This window comes from Pezoporus flaviventris, unplaced genomic scaffold (assembly GCF_033815535.1).
Source record: "Pezoporus flaviventris isolate CSIRO_AGI_PZ_B2104156 unplaced genomic scaffold, CSIRO_AGI_Pfla_v1 ptg000047l, whole genome shotgun sequence".
Classification (NCBI taxonomy): Eukaryota; Metazoa; Chordata; class Aves; order Psittaciformes; family Psittacidae; genus Pezoporus; species Pezoporus flaviventris.
The window spans coordinates 1,692,909-1,711,320 of record NW_026892595.1 but is presented as its reverse complement, the minus strand read 5'-3'; the positions used below and the strand labels follow the sequence as shown (position 1 = coordinate 1,711,320).

Below are 18,412 nucleotides of genomic sequence, written 5' to 3'. Positions count from 1 at the left end.
GAAACTGGCTGGACCTTGATGAATAATAATGCAACAACATGGTTGCTAGTGCCATTCCTCAGTGCAGATACTGTTGCCAATATTATTTAACAGTTTTATTAGAAGTTTGGGGGAAGGGATGAAATACAACCTTGGCCTGTTGACAGAGGACACCAACTTGGGAGTAATGGTTAACTCAGTGAGGGTAAGGTTGTCCCATTCCATGAGATCCTGACAAGCTGGACTTAAGGATCAACAAATCTCATAATGTTCAACAAAGACGCATACTCTTCTTTCCTCAGTGGATTAACGCCGTACACCAGCCTAGCCAAGTGCAGAGGAGTGATCTTACTGCTGTCTTTACCTGCCTGGATGAGGACTAAGAAAAGACTTCTCAGAGGTACACATGAAGAGAATATGAGGCAACTGGAACAACTTGCATCAAGAGAAATTCTTGCTGGATATGAGAAAAAAATAATCACGGGACTAAATTGAAACTGGCAATGGAAGAACAGGTTGCTCAGAAAAGCAGTGGAGCACCTATCCTTGCAGACATACATATCTTGGCTAACTAAGGCCCTTACCATTGTGGTATAATTTTAAAGTTAGTCCTGCTTGAGCTGGTGATTTGGTCAGATATTCTCCTGAGCTTCCTTCCAACTGGAATATTCGTGTGATTCAGTGACAAGTATAATGGAAGGGAAATGCCATAGCTATCAAATGTTTACTTGATTAATGCAGGAGTTAAATTGCTTTGTATTTAGCTGTTTTTATAAATTAATCCTAATGATGCAGATAATGCAGACATGCAAGGCACTTATTTAATTTTCTCAATGCTACCAGATGCTCTCCTAAAACTAGTAATAGAATGCTGATGGCAGAATGTTATTCTGCTTTAACTGAGATACCTGCAAATTAGATGTTTAAGCTCATGGTATGGTTTAATCCCTGCTGGAAGCTAAGCACTCCACACCCAGTTGCTCATGCCCCCCACCCCTGGTGGGTTGAGGGAAGAATTGGAAAGGTAGAGTGAGGAAAAAAACTTGTGGGTTGAGATTAAAAAAAAAAAAGTTTTATTGCTTTTCAATTACTTTTTTTTTTTTTTTTTAATGTAGGGAAGGGGGGAACAAAGGGAAGAAAATAAAACCCAAACAAGACTAAGTGCTGCAAATGAAAACAGTTGCTCACCGCTGACTGATGCCTAGACAGTTACCCAGCAGCAGCTCCCCACTAACTTTCCCTCTAGGTTTATGTCATATGGTGTGGGATATCGCTTGGGTCATACGGGGTCAGCTGTCCCAGCTGTGTCCCCTCCCAGCTGCTTGTGCAGCCCTAACCTGCTCACTGGTGGTGTGGGGTGAGGAGCAGAGAAGGCCTTGACTCTGTGCAAGCACTGCTCAGCAGTAATAAAAACATCCCTGAGTTATCAACAGTTTTCAACACAAATACAGAACATAGCCTCACTAGCTACTTTGAAGAAAATCAACCCTACCCCAGCCAAAGCTAGCACAGCTCATAATGCTGTATTTATGAATTCAAGATTTACCTTACCCACAACACCAGCCTGACCAAAGAGAATACTGCTGCCACAGCAGGTATCTGTGGGTCTGCCAAGTGTTTATCTGTCAGTGTCTTCATAAAACCTGTATTCTCTGGCCTTCATTCTTCTACATCTGTTAACAGGCAGGTGTTCCAGTAATGACCTTTTAAATCTTCTGATTATACAAATTACTCAATGAATATGTAAATCACAGTTTTGTTTTGCTTTTTTTTTTTTTTGCTACTCAGTCTTTCAGTATTTGCTCATATTATTAAATTAGAAGAGAATCCAAACTTACCGCCTTGTTTTTCCTTACTGTATCATACTGCTTTTTCAGTTTTCACTTTTCATGGAAGACTTATTACAGATGTAGTATCCCAGAGCCTGAAAGAAAGAATGGTAATGCCAACATCAGAAATGGGCAGAGTTCTGGAAGAACTCGGAAGTGATATTGCTAGGAAGGGTAAGCAAATTTAAAGACAAACCTTTGTCCTCTTACTGCCTGCTGCTCAAGTGGTCCTCCAAAGTGTGGAAATCATATTGCATTAATTGTACAGCTGGTGTAGAGATTTCAGCTCAGTTTCTAGTTCATTTCTACTATAATTACTCTGACAGACGAAAAAATGTTGGCTTTCTTCAACACAAATAATGGTGCTCCTAGGACCCCTCTCACTGCTTTGGCCTTGGGTTTCTTGTGGCAAATTTCACAGAAGTGTCAGAGTTCTAGGTTTTACCTGCTGTTTTCCTTGCAAACTATGTTCTGCCAAAATGCTGAATCCTTTCATTTTTCTCTTGTGTCAGAGATGTAAATAAGTAGTATGTTTCTTAGCTAATCTGTCTTTTGGAAACATGTAAAATAGATCGGTTTAATCTTATTAATCAGAAGTGCTGCTGAAGTGCTGCTGGGGGAGAGGGGGTTGGTCTTTGGGTTTTGTTATGGAATAATCTTGGTGTCCAGCCAGATGCACTACCCTGACCTCATATCTGAGAATTGCTTATTTAGACAGACCCTTTGAGATCTTTACACCTCTTCTAAGAAGTTGAACTTGACTTTGATTAATAAAAATGCTCAAAATATAAACAAGATAATCCCATTCTAAGATACTACTTTGAGCAATTTGCACTGGCAGCTCCCTGTGAACGTACAACCGCCTGAAGAACAAACTTTCTAGTCATAGCTGTACCTGTAAGTGGCATGCCTATCAGGCTCCCTTTCAAGCAAATATATTCAGTGTAAATATTACTAAAGAAAGCACTAGCTTTGAACTATTTGCAGTAATTATGTTTGAACTTTATTTGTAGAGACTTGGTCCCTTTTTTGATGACAATGGTCATTTGCTGTCATCTGGCTGGAAACAAAGTCCAGCAGTCTTCCATCTAGCACAGCTTCAAATGATGAGCTAAAGAATAACCTGGGGAAGCTCTCAAGCTCCATCCTTAGCAAACAAATGTTTTAAAGTATGGGTCCAAGCACACAAACTTTCAGACTTGCCAAGGAAAAGAAAAAATCCTAACAACAACAAAAAAAAATTCAGACTGCTGAACCCAGGACACACCTGCTGTTTACTGCCCTAATAGCTACAACACACTTTGCATTTTAACAGCATGTGCTGCTGCTGTTGAGGGCTTTGAGGTCTTCTGACTTACAGAAGGAAATGAGAGAGACTAATTTTGATGAAATCGCTCACCTCACTTGATAAATGCTTAGTGAAGAATACTTGTGATAATGACTGCAGTGTGAAATCATGAGGCACACCAGCTATGTTGCAGTATTACTTGCTGATCTGTTTCTGGGGCTTGTGAGCCAAGCTCATTGCAGAATGTCCTGCTGTGCCTGTGCTGGGTGCTGTACATGCAGTGGCAGCTGCCCATGCCAGACAGAAGAGCACAGCTTGGTCTATGTGTCTTGACGATTAGCTGGTCAAGGGCAGCCTTCAGGAACAGCCACAGGACTTTCTCAGGCAGACAGCAGTTCTTCAGTTTCACTAAGCCATTGCAAATAGGCACAAATCTTGCCTAATCTACTTCGGATAAGACTTCTTAGTCCTTGCTCTGTGCAGCTGCAGTGTTGCTTGCCTGAGCATGACTCTAGGCACAGCCCTAGGCGTCAAAAAAGCTTTAATTTTAGCTTTAATTACTGAGTTTTTTTCACTGGGTTAGGTTGTTCAGCACAGACTTGTCCTTAGTCTTCTCTAGTAAGAGTGTGTCATTCGTCTCTGTTGAGTTTCACATCATGGTTCTAGAAAAGCTGCAGAAATCAGATGTGTTAGTACTGAGGAAGCTGCAGCAGTGGAAATTCACTTCCTGTTTTATCTGTTAGCATTTTTTGAAGCAGTATCAAAACCATTTTTTTCAACATATCCTGTTACCATCACTTTCTAGCTGCTTATGACTCTAGGAAGTAGAAGCTGTTACCAACCTTTTTCTCTTCTGTCATTTTTTCAGTTTTTTAACCAGAGGACCACCTTGTTTTCAGGAAATAACTTAGTTCTCAAACATGATTTTACGCTTATTTCATGGTGCTTATATTACTTCAGACTTACCACTATTAAATTCTTCCTATTAAAAGTCTAGCTCTATGTTTGATATTGCTGTCAACTTTGTCCCAGTTTCAAATATATGTTCAAATTTCATTATTTTATGCTTATTTTTTGTACTGTCATTAATCAAAATATTAAATAAGGTGCTGTTCCAAAACATTGTTAGTAATTTCTTTTAAGCAGGTCAAATGAGGTGATCCTGCCCTTCTACTCTGCTCTCGTGAGACCTCACCTGGAGCATTGTGTGCAGTTCTGGTGCCCTCAACATAAAAAGGACATGGAACTGTTGGAACAAGTCCAGAGGAGGGCCACGAGGATGATCAGGGAACTGGAGCACCTCCTGTATGAAGACAGGCTGAGAAAGTTGGGGCTGTTCAGCCTGGAGAAGAGAAGGCTGCGTGGAGACCTCATAGCAGCCTTCCAGTATCTGAAGGGGGGCTATAGGGATGCTGGGGAGGGACTCTTCATCAGGGACTGTAGTGATAGGACAAGGGGTAATGGGTTAAAACTTAAACAGGGGAAGTTTACATTGGATATAAGAAGGAAATTCTTTCCTTTAGGGTGGTGAGGCACTGGAATGGGTTGCCCAGGGAGTGAATGCTCTATCCCTGGCAGTGTTCAAGGCCAGGTTGGACGAGGCCTTGGGTGATATGGTTTAGCCTAAGGTGTGCCTGCCCATGGCAGGTGGGTTGGAACTAGATGATTTTAAGGTCCTTTCCAACCCTAATTATTTTATGATTCTATTTCCCTTTTCCATTCAATTACTATTCCTGTAATAATCCTTGTCTTGGCTTACTAAATTTTTTATACGCTGCAGTAACAGATGCTTTGCTGTAAAGCCTTACATTCTAAGTAGGTGCATTTTAGCAGCTCTCACAGGAAAGGTATATGAATCCTGTGCGGCTGTATGCCTGCATCAAAGGACATACAAGCTAGAGCCAGCCCAGCTGCCTTTGGATCTTTTGCAGTGTGTAGTGACATTTGGGGCAATTATTAAACACTTACATAAACTGTTTGTGCTAGCTCAGCTTTCACATGAATATATTGATTTGTCTTTTTTTTTTCCTTACTGTAACCATCCTTACTAATTGCCTAAAATGGTACCCAAGTCCCAGCTTGACAGCAGGAAATGTACACTTCGTGCACTGACCTTTCGGAAATCTCGCCGTGACTATTAAAAAAGGCAGGTATTAGCAACTTCATTTTCTCAGAATAGCATCTGAATAAAAAATACAGCATCTCTAAGAGGCTACGAATCCAATTAGACCAATCTAAGAGAGTTCTGGGGAAAAAAAAACAAAACAAAATAACAACAACAAAACAAAACAACAACAACAACAAAAACAAACAAACAAACAAAAAAAAACAAACAAAAAAAAAACCAAAAGAGGTGAATCTCATTCCTGCTCTGGGCTATTTAATGTCAGCATGACTCAAGTTCTCCCACCGCTGCACTGAAGGAAAAGCTACTTTTACTGAGGAAGCTCATTTCACTGATCCTAATGGCAAAAGCTGCACCCTTTCTTACACTGTTCTCTAAGCTTAGACTCTATTAATAGTATAAAGAAAAAGATTTTACTCTCACTCTTTTCTCAGTTCCACACAAAGAGAAGTTCTAAGGCTTATCCTTTTTTTAAAAGTGGTCTTATATTAAAAGTGACCGTCCTTCATGACAAGAAGAGAGTTACCTTTCTCTCATCCTCTGTCCCCAGATTCCCTCTCATGACCAACTGCTCTTAATCGGCAGGATGGCTGTTTTCACGGGGCTCTCCACCCACTATGTGAATATACTCATGTGAAATTGATGTGAAATCATGTGAATTGATGTGAAATGATATTCACTATGTGCAAATACTCATTTCACAGTGAACGCTGTTTCTTTCAGGTGCCTTAGGCAGTCCCCAGGCTCATCAGAGGAGTTTGCCCACACCAGAGCTGCTCAGGGAATGTGCAGTTTGATGGCCACAAAAGCCCATATTCAAATTCAATCAACAGTAGGCAAAATGTCTGAGAATTACACTGCATGGTATACTATGCATCTGTGACCCAAGAATCTGATTTTAAATGAAAGATACTAAAGGTGGGGTTACTAACTTTCAGTGTTTATCAAAATTTCATTTTATTTTACTTTTTCAGATGTCAGAATTTAAAATAACTAAGGTTATGTTAAGACTGATAAAGAAGATACATAAAACTAGTCCACCTGTAATGATTAGAACTGTTCAATGCAAGAGAAAAAGAAAGCTTATCAGGGATCAGACCGCAGCCTCCTGATTCCATGATTTGATCTACACTGGAATTGATAGCAGTACGTGGCTCCTGAGCCACCCATCACAGGTCAGCCAGCCTCCTGGGAAGCCTCATCTTCCCAGTTAAGATTATAAAGCCTTAAACTGCCTGAGCAACACATGGAGAGCAGGGACTCTAGCCTGTATTTTTTAATGTATCTGTGTATCATGATCTATTGATTGAATGCTTAAAAGCAGGCTTGTTTCAACGAGCTCTAATATTAGAAAGCACTCTGTGCTTGCTCTGATGAAAGACCCTCCTGTCCAATTAGCACATCTGAGCAGGTGTGATGCCTTTGGCTCTGGAAATATGTTGGCTTTGTGAAAAAATTCACATATAGAACAATTTTAATTATTTTGAAATTATGGTGAGGAGGAAGAGAAGTCTTTTTTCACAAATGTGAAGATCATTTTTGTCCCTTTAGCTCTCAACCTTCCTGTTGCAGCTTCAGTTTAGGACAGCTCTTTTACTTCTAATTTTATTCAACTGCTAATGAAATAAAATGTCAGTTACTAGTAGAAATTTGTACCTTTTTCACTTTTCACTGTGATACTCCTTTTTTCATTGGTAATATAGGAGATTTAATGATAGAATGCTAAATATCACCCCATTCCCTTTTTTATTTTATACAGGCAGTTTTAAATAGTAATAGCTTTGCAACACTGGCCTTCTTTTTCAAAGCTGGTCGTCACTCCTTGGCTTTACCAAGAACAGCACATGCATATTTATTAACACTTTTGTGTAAGCAAATGATTCTGTATAACTCAACTCAGTCATATACAGTAGAAGCTCTATTATACAGAGAAGAAAAGTTCATGGCGAACATTCAGCTGAGGAAGAAGATTCTCTAGAGAAGTCAAGTAGGTGTTTCTGTTTGGTCTTTGATGCTCTGTTGGAATACTGAACTACAACACAGCAAAGGGAAGGCTTTTTAAAGCAGCGATGCAGAACAGAAAAAGAGCATCCTGTCTCTTCCATTATTCAACTTTTAATAGTTGCACCAAAACTTATGACTATTCTTAACATAATCTTGTACTTACAAAGCTACATAATGTAATTTCAGTGTAGTTCAAACAATGTTCCTTTCCCTAGCTGTCATTACCATGAACTTTCTCTATTTTTTGTTTGTTTGTTTTCTGGTCACAGCATAATCTCAGTAACCTTCCTTTAACAGAAATACATAATAGTCAATGGTCCAAGCAGTCTTGTACTCTGAGGTTAGCAGAATGCCTTGAGGAAGATTTTCTAACTTTTGTACCCTAGACACTATGTGTTTATTTTTATTATTTTTTGCTATACAAGATTGCTCACATCAATAAGCATTAGGCTATGAAACTGAAGTGAAAATGATCTCAGCTCAATTGTTCTTGCTGCATTCTGAGTTGCTTTCAAACCTATTGTTCAGTTCTCGATTTCCTCCCAGTATATTTCTCAGTGGTACTCTAAGTTCACAGTCATACAACAGCTATAGCAAATATTCTAGCTTCTAATTGACCACTGGGTTTCCTTCTGTACATAAGGACAGTAAGCAGGACAGCAGTGTTTCCCAGATAGAAAACAGAGAGGTTGAGCTTAACCCAAAAGCATTATGTCTTCAGCATAACGCAGCCAAAGCAATAGACAGGCTGGAGAAAAAAATGGAGGGGAGCACAAGTGGCTTCTTGACTTGTTTGCTGTGCTATAATCTCTCTCATCACCACAGCAACAGGATGGAAAATGCAAGCATCTGCACTTTGCACTTTGGGAAATCAGATCCTTCCTCATACATGACATAAGAAAGCACAGTTTAAGAACATTACTAGAGCTGCAAAGTCAGACACTCAAAAGTCAGGAGGTATTAAAGTGAAGATGTGCACAGCTTAACCATCACCTTTGATTAGGTGTTGAATGTCATGGTATTTTTAATTACATTAATTACATTAAGATAAGTTACTTATTCTACACAAACTGTTCCCTACTCAGCGCTCAGCCTGTATCTGCTCTGTGGGTGATTCAAACCCCTTGCTGTTGACTACACAGCAAATATTCAGTGCTTTTTCTCCACTTCTTCAACACACAGCTCTACACTTCATCTCCTGCATGCTATTCACACCCAGTGCTGAGGACAAAACAGGCAGCTTTCTCAATGGCGTTACTACAGCACTATTCGCTGCAGTCCCAGCATTTCACAGTGATTCATGTATCTTCCCACCCCCCTGTAGGTTTACTTATCACCATTTTACAAATATACAGTGAGACCAAGTTAAAAAAATTCCATGAATTTTGGAACCTAGGTATGAGATGTCACGTCACCTCAAAGCATCCATCTCCAGCTGCAGTTGTGGGTGCTTAGCACTTGAACCAGACTTCAGGTTCCCAAGTTAGAAAGCAAGGGACACATAACCAGAGCACCCCAGCAGTTTTAATCAACTACAGGCCTATTCTTTCAGAATGGCAAAGTTCAGTAATCTCATTCATCCTTTAATTTAACACAAGAGGAGCAGATATCTCAGGGGATTAGTTACTGGTTGTAAAATCCATTTACCAAGTATCAAATCTAACAGATTAGTGAAGATGGCTAAAAATAGAATTTTTAAACTGTTTCTGAACTCTCTCTCATTAAAAGCACCTAATTAATTTTAAAATGTGGTTCCCTATTGGCATTTCATGATCAATGGCAACCAAACCTAATAATTCACTGCACACCTAAAGGTTTCAAAAACCTTAGGTTTTTGAAGAACGAGAACCCATTTGCAAAAAAAACATTCACTAATATCATTTAGTCTGGATACACCATCTTAGTATGCTTAGACAGTAAGTTTTCCAGCTGTGCTGAGAACTCTAAACACTCACAAAAATCAGTAGGAATTCAGATGCTTTTGATTTTAAAATCTGTCTCCAGTGACTTTAAGATAGGGAAATCACAGTTCAGCCTCTATGCTGATTTGAGATGATGGAGGGCATTAGCAGGAGACCAAGCCTTTCTTTCTCAGTTAAAAGGGGACAGACAGCTCTAGTGCACAGCAGTGACTTGTGCTTGTTCTCAAAGAGGCCAGTCCCTCCCCCAGTGAGGCCCAAATTGTCTTTCATAGACTGACACTAGATATAAACATGTCAGAAATGGCCTCAGAGTTCAGATTCATCAGTTACATCAGTATCCCCACCTTGAGACAGCAGAGGTCTTTTGTGCTCAGGTTCTGAATATCCATACATTGCTACTCACAGGTTGCTTCATACTACCTTTTCCTTCTCTTCAGCCAGTTTTATATCAAACAGCTTCAGCAAGTTTCAGCATGCTGTTAAATGTAGGTGTCACCATAAGCGGTATTTGAACAAGTCAGCTAGAATTTTAAATGAATTTCAAATGAATTTGGGTTCAATCCAGACCTGCAAATGCCTACACTTACAGCACCCCTACCAATCCAGCGGAAAAGATTATGGAAGTTTTCCTCACCAGCTGAAACCACTATGCACGCTGAAGGGGCTGGTCTGGTACCAAGGATTCCTGCAGTCTTAGAAGTCAGCTCAAAGCAGGCTGCCCTAAGCACTCATATACGCAGATGTTTAGGTCTTCAGTTAATGCAAGTCACATGTATAATTTTCAGTTAATGTAAGTCACATCTCCCGCTATTCTCACAGGTAATTTTCTCTAGCTGCATTTCATCTCTTAGCCTCTGAACACTCCATTTTAGGCTCCTCTCCAACTGTTCTTTCCAGCAACACATAAACCGCATTATAATTCAGTTACAGCATAGGGAATAAAAGACCAGCTCACAGCTTACCAGTCATAACTAAAATCAACCTACTTTTTTCTTTTCCTTTTTTCTTTTTTAAACTCTATCAGTCACACATTTGCTCGATTCTCAAGGATTTTTCCTTCTGGCTCAATGTTGAACTCCTGTTCCTCAGTGATGCAGTAATATCTAAAGTAAAACTTTTAGCATGCTCTAAAGACATCTTCTGATACAACTTTGGAAAGAAGAAGAAAAGCTTTAAAATAGCTCAAATCAACAGTATATCAAAACATTATTCCTACAGAAAACTGAATTGCTGTGATACCCATAAAATGTATCCTACCACACTCTTCCATGAAGCAATCTGACATCTTTTAGACCCTGCAAATACTTATTTTCATGCTAAGCTGTATTCAGTATGAATTCTTTTAAAAATCTTAAAAGCTCTGCTTGCTTTTTTAGATATGAAATAACTAATACTGAAGATCAGTAATTTCTCTACTGAATGCCAAAATCCTTTCAAGCATATTTAGTTACGCTCTGAAATGTTAAAAAATTGAGAAAGAAAGAACACAACTACTGCTGGTATGACCTGGGTCTACACCTTTTCACAGCACTTGAAGATTTCTCCCTTCAGGAACTTTCTTTAATAAACTTAGTCTCTGAATGTAGACTACAAGCACCAAATCTAAATTTAAGTGAGAATTTGTACTGCTACGATGAAAGTTATGACTTTAGCTCTCAGTAATCTAGGCTTCGGTATACTTCTCAACATCTAAACACTCAGTGTCTCAGGCACTGGGTAGCTTTTTAAAAGTGTCTCTTATTACTACTGCAGGATAAAGTCTTTCATTCCTAACTGCTTTAGAATATAAACTATTTTAATTCTATATTTAAAAAAAAAAGCAAATGTGGAATACGTGATATGTCTTCTGTTTGTGAAAGAGTCAAATATACAGAGCTATATAACCATGAATGTACTTTTTCAACATACATATGCAAAAGAAACTACTTGTAAGTGCATAGTGCAAAATTTGTTATTTTTCTGGATAGTTTTTAATCTCAGAAGCTATTACAGACTTTACAATACAGTTGCAATAAACTGCCCCCCAGACCCTAATTTTAAAAGAAATCTTGTCACTTTAAACTTTCCATCAACAATACTGAATAAATATAATCAAAATATTCCAGGATATGAAAGTGTGAACAGTTCTGCAGTCGCCGTTTGAAAAGTGTCTCTGTCATCCTAATGACAGAGGCCTCCTGATGATCAGATCATCCTGAAGAGAGTCCATGTGCTTGTCAGCCTCTTCAAGCAGAGTTGATGGCTCACAACAATAACATTCGAAGTGGCAAGTGGTATTGCTCCTCTTGTAACCATGCTACTCCAAGTTGTGGCTCTAGAGATGTTTTTTCTAGCCTTACGTTTCACAGTCTTCTGAAAGAAGTCTTCAAATCACAAGCAAGGTGCAGGAGAATTACTGCTTCTCAACTGGCTATTTCTGCCCTCAGAAAAGCATGGTGGAGGTTATATGTGCAGCCTTGAGCCTCAGAAAGACTCCCTTTGTGTCTGTATACACATTTAAAGGCTTTGAATATTTTACCTATGTCCTCTAGAGCCAGAAAATGTAACTAATAAAATAATCTAAATCTGTCTTGTCTGGGCATGGATATAGCACAAACCTTTCTTTTTCTCCTCTTTCACCCCTGCTCCCCCACCCCTCCACCTCCAATACAGCTTAAAGCCCTGTCAAGATATCCATGTTACTGGATCTTGAACTGCCTGATAGATATTGTTCCCTATGGATTTTGGACCCATTAACAGGACAAATGATCTGCAATTAATGTGCTCAGAAGCCTTGTATTTGGGGATGGGGGACGGGGGATGAGAGGAAAAAAGAAAATGAAGAAGGTAATTTTAGTGCCTTTTTTTTTTGAAAGGGTGTGTTTTCCTGTGCAGGTAGGCTGTATTTAGCATAGCTGGAACTGACCTTTTGTTCAGGCTCTTCTTTATACTTGGATAAACTGACAAATAGCTCTGTGATCCTTAGACAAAAAGTGCAGTTCTATCCTGTACAAATATACATATACAATTTCTACAGTCATGCAGGTGTGCCCATGCTTGTGTATGTAGTTCCTATTTGAAATTTAAAAACAGACCTGCAGAGGCTTATAAACATAACTGTGGTAACTAGGTACAGAGTAAAACTCTTGCTACCTTTGTGTTTTATAGTCCTTAAACTTAGCCTTCAACTATCACGTGTTATTTTAATCCTGTTTATATCATTTAACTTCTATCACTTAATTACTTATAAGCATTTAAGAGTATTTTCCCTTGTTTATTTTTTTTGTCTAAATTATTCTCTGGTGATGTTCTACTTTAACTGAATCCTGTGTTTTACCCAATTTCCAATTCATATAATTTTGGCACCTTTTCTTCTTATATCTCTAAAAATTCTATCATTAGCTCAATTCCCAGCTTATTAATTCATTATTCCCACTATGTCATTCTAAACAGTATTCAACAAAATAAATCCTTTACTCATCCTCTTGCTCTTTCCATGCTAAACTACTTCTGCCAACTAATGTCGTTCCTAGCAGGGATGTTTGCTTTTAATATAATCTTGAATGGCCCAGTGAAATTGAGAAAGGCTGACCTTATTGTCCAACAGTTAGATCATGTCTTTGAATCAACTAGAGCAGAAATTTGAGTCTTTAAAATATCAGGCCATGCAGCTGTCCTGGCTACCACGCAATTAGCCATTCTGGGGTCATTTCTAGCCCTTTCTGGAACTTCTGGCCTTACTGGTGGATTTTTGATGAAAACATATATGTTTCTCATGAAAAACCTTAGTCAGGCAACACATCATTTTTGAACAGAAAGTGTGTCCTTGACAAACTGTTCAACTGTGGTTACCATGGATAAGGATATAAATCTTTCATAGGTATAAAATCATATAGCTTATCCAGCTCTTCTTTCACTTTGCCTGGTGTGTTTTTCACACCTATAAGGGCATCATAAAAAGCCTCAGCTCCAGCAATTAAGGACATGCTAAACTTCAACATGTTATTCTCTGTGCTGAAATTTTCAGATCTATCATTTCCAGTGTCATTCATATACCCTCACATTCACCTTCACACACATTAGCAATGGCGAGCTGATACTCTATCCTCTCAGCCACCCTTCATTATCTTTACAAGTTTAGAATCCCCTACCAAAATGATTTCAATATTCCCTCACAGAAATAATTACTGATACCCTCTTCTATTCTTCTATTCTATTTTCAAAACCGCCAAGTCCTACAGTTTTGTTTGAGCCCTGCAACATCCGGGACTTCAAGAATAGAGTAATTTTTGCAGTCTTTCTAGTAATTTTCACAAATTACTTATACCCTTTAGGATTTCTTTTCCTATGGTTCAGAAACTTATTGAAAACATGATAATAAAACTCCTAATCAAGACAGCCTCACAAGGCTGGTAGACCAAAATGTGAATGCTTAATTTATTATGCAAGTATTTAAAACCTTGGCACTGAGAAATGTCTTGAGAAAATGACTGTGAACCAGCAAAGTAACCTGCATGTGTCATAACATGTTATTTACACTGTCTTACTGTTATTCATCTAATTTACACACAGACTTCAGTCTCACAGTTTTTACATGTCATTAACAAAATTCATTATACCTAATACCACAGATTTCAATCTGTCTGTTCCTGGGGCTTTAAGACAGATCTGTCTATCTTTGCTAGCTACAGCCTACTATAAAACCGTAAAATACAACCAGATAGAAAATGCTTTTCACTTTCCAGTCCTGAGAATTCCTACTTGAGTTATTTGCAAATACCCAATTCACCTACCAATTGACTCTCTACTCTTTCCTTAACACCTTACTCCTGTCTTTACTAACCTTGTGTACTCAAGGATTTCTTCCTGCCTTTGATGAAGCCCTTTCTCTCTTGATTTTTCACATTGCTTCACAAACATTTGAACAAATGTCATTATTTTTCTAATCCTCTGCACAGAATGGCTATGAAAATTCTAATTTCCCTTTAAAATCTGCATAGTATTTGATCCTAAATTCACAAGAGCTATGCAAATCATTCATTGCAGAGCTGCAATGACTTCCAGTAATATCACTGCTATTTTGATGAACAACCTGTTCTCTTGCTGTGCCTGCCATTTGCTCCTTTCTTACCTTCAGTTGTTCTGCAGTTCTCTGCTAATTCAGATGACCTTTTTCCTTGTTCCTACTACTAGCTTTTAAAGCCAGATGGTTTGCATAACCCATGAGAATATACTAATTTATGTTTCAGCACTTTAATTTCTCATCTTGTCCTTTCCATAGGATGCTTTTCCCTCCTTTTTCGTTTCTCCCCTTTCAGTGCTCAGATTTCTTTCAGAGCCGTCAAAATTGATTTTCCTGAGGTAATGGGACATTTTGGGTTAGTGAAACCACTGCCCTGCAAGATGTATGTAACGATTTAACGGACCTCAAGGGCAGAAATGCTTGCAAAGACCATCCAATGCTTTTGCAAACCCTGGGCCAGTGAACACTATCCAGTAGCAATATATTTGTTTGAAATTGCTGTTTTCTGAATCAAATATTGCCCTTTTTTCCATATAAGTCACCAGCCTTAACTGCAAAGAAAAGTGAGTTTGCACCAGTTCTAGAAGCCATGTCTCCTTTTCCCTAGCGCAAAGGTTCACTTTTCCCACAGAGCAAAACTCAGACAGTAAGAGAAGTCTGCAACTCTCTGTCAGGGCATAAGTGAGCCATAAGCGCCCCATGTGCCTCCCCACAAGCTCACACCCAGGTCCTCTGCCTGGGGCCCAGGGCAAAGCTCCAGCCTGGGCCCCCAAGTCTGGCTCATCACTCCATGAAAGGTACCAGCTGGTCCCAGTGTGGTGGCTCATCTCTCTGTGTCCTTCCCGTTGTGGATGTGTTGGTGTTGTATTCTCTGCCACTTTTGAGGTAAACGAGAACAGCTGTGATGCCCAGAGAAGTTGTGGCTGCACCATCCCTGGGGGTGCTCAAGGCCAGGTTTGGACAGGGCTTGGAGCAACCTGCTCTAGTAGAAAGTGTCCCTGCCCGTGGCAGGGGGGTGGAACGACGTGATCTTTGTGTTCTCTTCCAACACAAACCAATCTCTGATTCTATGATTCTACGTCTAGTTTGTCCCATGGGCTTTCATTTTTTAGTTTCCTGGTCTATGGCAAAGCCACTTCCTGCATTACAATTTTTACTCCTTTGTCCTGGTTTCAGTCAAACCACGACACCCTTTTAAAAACCCCGAGTGTGAGTCTGTCGTGACTGTATCTGGTTAAAGCCAGGGATGAAGCCCATCAGGGAGCGTAGTTAGAACTGTTTACTTCAAGTATGAAGAAGACTGGGAGAAACTGAAACTTCACGAAGGAACAAAGCAGATGTTGGGGTGATGAGGGGAGCTCAGAGCAGCCAGCACTCGCCGTGGCACATTGCTGGCTGTCCCAGTCAAAAAAGCAACCCCTGACAGGAGGCATGGCAGCTGCACTGTTTCACCTCGGTGATTGTGACTGCTGCCTTAAAGGCTAAATATTATTACATGAAGCTTGTGAAAAGATGAGAGCCTGTGAACAAGGAAGGAGTCAATGGGTTCGTGCCAGACTTCTGCTCGTTCCTGGCAGCCCAGGCCGAGCACTCGCACTGACGCAGAGTGAATCTGGGACAGGAGGTAGCGGACAAATGTCACCCATGCAGACATCTCCCAGGCAAGCGCACACACCTCAGCTGTGGGAGGTGTTTACCTGAGGGCTCATAAAACCCTTCATGATGGCGAGTAATTTTCTGTGGGAATACCGGTGGCAAACAAGCCTCTCTGAGGAGGCCGTAGGGAGAATCCATCCAGCTAGCGCTGGATTTTCCAGGGTAAAACTTTGACCGGGGTTGGTTTTGCATACAGGTGTGCGGAACAGGCACATTTAATAACTCCCCCCGCACTCTCAGCCATCTTTACGCGGGCTTCAAGCGCACAGCTTTTCCGCCGGGAGCGACCCCCGGCCGCCCCTCGCCCGGCGGCGCACGGCACTGCCCGGAGGCTCAGGGCCGCCTGAGGCGGAGCTTCCTTCGGGGCCGACGGCAGCTTTCGGCGCCGCGGTCCTCCCCTGCCCTCGCTCTGCCGGAGGGAGGGGGTCGCTACCCCGCGATCCCGGTAGGGAGGGCACAGCCCTCCGCTGCGGCCGGGCGGGCGGGTACCGCGGTGCGGGGAGGCGGCGCCGCCGAGGGTGATCTCGTTGCCCCCCCCCTCCGCGCCTGCCGGGCGGGCCGGGCCGGGCCGGGCCGGGGCGGGGCGGGGCCGGCTAGGGGGCGGGCGGGCGGCGCTGGTCGCTGTCCTGGGTGTTGAATCTGCTGCGCCTGCTGCTTGCCGGAGCCAGGGAGCGGCTGCGGGAGGCAAAGGGCGGGCGGGCGGCATGGAGTGAGGGCTGGCGGCGGCGGGCAGGGGAGCGGGATAGCCGCCTGCGATGGGCCAGGCATGATGGGGGCGCTCGGCTCCGTCCTCCCGCTGCTGCTGCCGCCGCTGCTGCAGGTCCTCGCCGCCGCCCCGCGCACCCAAGTGCCCTCCGCCGGAGCCGCCGCCGAGGCGCGGATCGGTGAGTGGGGCGAGGGGCGGGAGGCGTGGGGCTGACGGGGAGCGGGGCCGCGCCGACCCCTCCCTCTCTCCGCTGCTGCCCGAGAGCTTCCTCAGAAGCGGCTCGACAGGCCGCCGGTGGCCGCGCCCGCACAGCTGCGGGCGAGGGGCCCGTCCTGCGATCCTTCAAGACCGACTGTCTGTAAGGGACCCCCTTCTCCGGTCCCTGACAGATCCCACTGAGGGGCCTCGTCCTCCGTCTCCTTATGGCGCGGCTCCCGCTTGAGGGTCCCTGTCCTCCGGCCCCTCGCTACCGGCTCCCGGCCCCTCACACCTTGTGGGTCACTCCTATCCCCGCCGATCCCAGGTCAGCCCGAGGCTGGTCCCGTAAACAGCTGCCCCAGCGGGGTGTCCCGGCGGGATCTCTGGGACACCTCTGAGGAACTGGTCGCACCCAGTGTCCTCACATGCTGAAAACTTCCACCGAGACAATCACGAGGATCTTAAAGTCGAGGTACACCGCTGCCGAACCACCAAAAAACGCATCCAGCCGCACGTATTTGACCCTCCTCCCGGTTTAGTGGATTCAGCCCACGAAAGCTCCCTTAATAGTTCAAAACAGAGGAAATCCGCAGGCCACAACCCCCCAGGAGCAGCCCAGCCTTCGCTGGTGTCCACCCGTAACTGGTTCTGCTGGAGGCAGAAGTCAGCACTGGCTTCCGGTTGAGCCTGTTTTAGAAGTGTCTACAGATAACCTGGTGCTGTCCATAAAGACCATTAAGCAGCCTCTTTCTGTTGAGATATTCTCGGACCAACCCCTTCCTCCTTTAGGAGGTGCCATCTGCACTGAACATCCTCACCTGCTAAAATGGCCCACGGCAACATGAAGGGATCCTGAAACAAACTCTGTGTTTAAGATCAGTGCTGTTCTCCTCTGCCTGTCTCTCTGGCGTTCCTTTCCTTGCACTGAGACACACATGGCTGTTTGCTCACCAGAATTATCTCCACTGATATCTACTAATACAGTCAGTTTCATTTCACTCAGTATCTTTCCAAAATGCGCTTTAAGCCCAGATCATAACTTGGAGTATTTTGTATTTTTTCCCATTTTAATTCCTACCTAAAGTGGTTATGGACATCAGGGAGTGAAAGCTAAACCAGCTGTCCCTAAGAAATCTTTTTCTAAGATGAAATATAAAATAAAGAAACAAAGGAAGTCTCCCACAGAAGTACCAGTGCAGTCTTCCTCATGTATATTTTGTTTATTAAGGAGGAATTAAACTCAGCTGACCATGATTTTAATAAGGCTTCAATCAAGTGGCAATACAAATGAGCTATTAAATGTTTGCTATAGTGAGGGTAGTGATGAAAGGCTTTAAGGAGAAATGGTGTGGACTGGATGTATCCCTCTCTCCTCTCTCCTGGTTGCTATAGATCTGCTGTGGAGAAAGCATACATAAAAATATTGAAAGTAGTAGCTGTAATTTTTACCTTTAATAATGCAATAGGCTGTACATCGTGCTTTCAAAGTAGATTTTGATTCTCTGTCTCTAGCGTAAGCTGGGTCAGAAATATTTTTCAGCGTGTTGTAGCTACAAAACAGTGTTTGTGTGTTTGTCACTTCCCAGTAGCTTCCCTGGGCTTCTGCATCGGCAGGGGTGCCTGCCTGACAGTTAAGGCTTTCCCTGTGTGGAAGGGAATGGGAAAAGAGCAGGCTTGATTTTACGTAAGGAATCCAGTGGTCT

At 42.2% G+C, this 18,412-nt stretch overlaps 1 protein-coding gene across 3 annotated transcripts in view; it reads left to right on the top strand.

Moving 5' to 3' along the window:
- Positions 1-16,395: 16,395 nt before the first annotated feature.
- Positions 16,396-18,412, top strand: part of PTPRN2 (protein tyrosine phosphatase receptor type N2) — a 655,793-nt gene continuing 653,776 nt past the window's right edge. For 2 of the 3 annotated variants that reach the window (XM_061468000.1, XM_061468001.1), the window contains exon 1: positions 16,396-16,689. In XM_061468000.1, coding sequence (XP_061323984.1) covers positions 16,572-16,689 — 118 coding nt within the window. In that variant the 5' untranslated portion in view covers positions 16,396-16,571. The remainder of the gene's footprint in view (positions 16,690-18,412) is intronic. The other variant, XM_061467999.1, reaches the window with a different exon arrangement.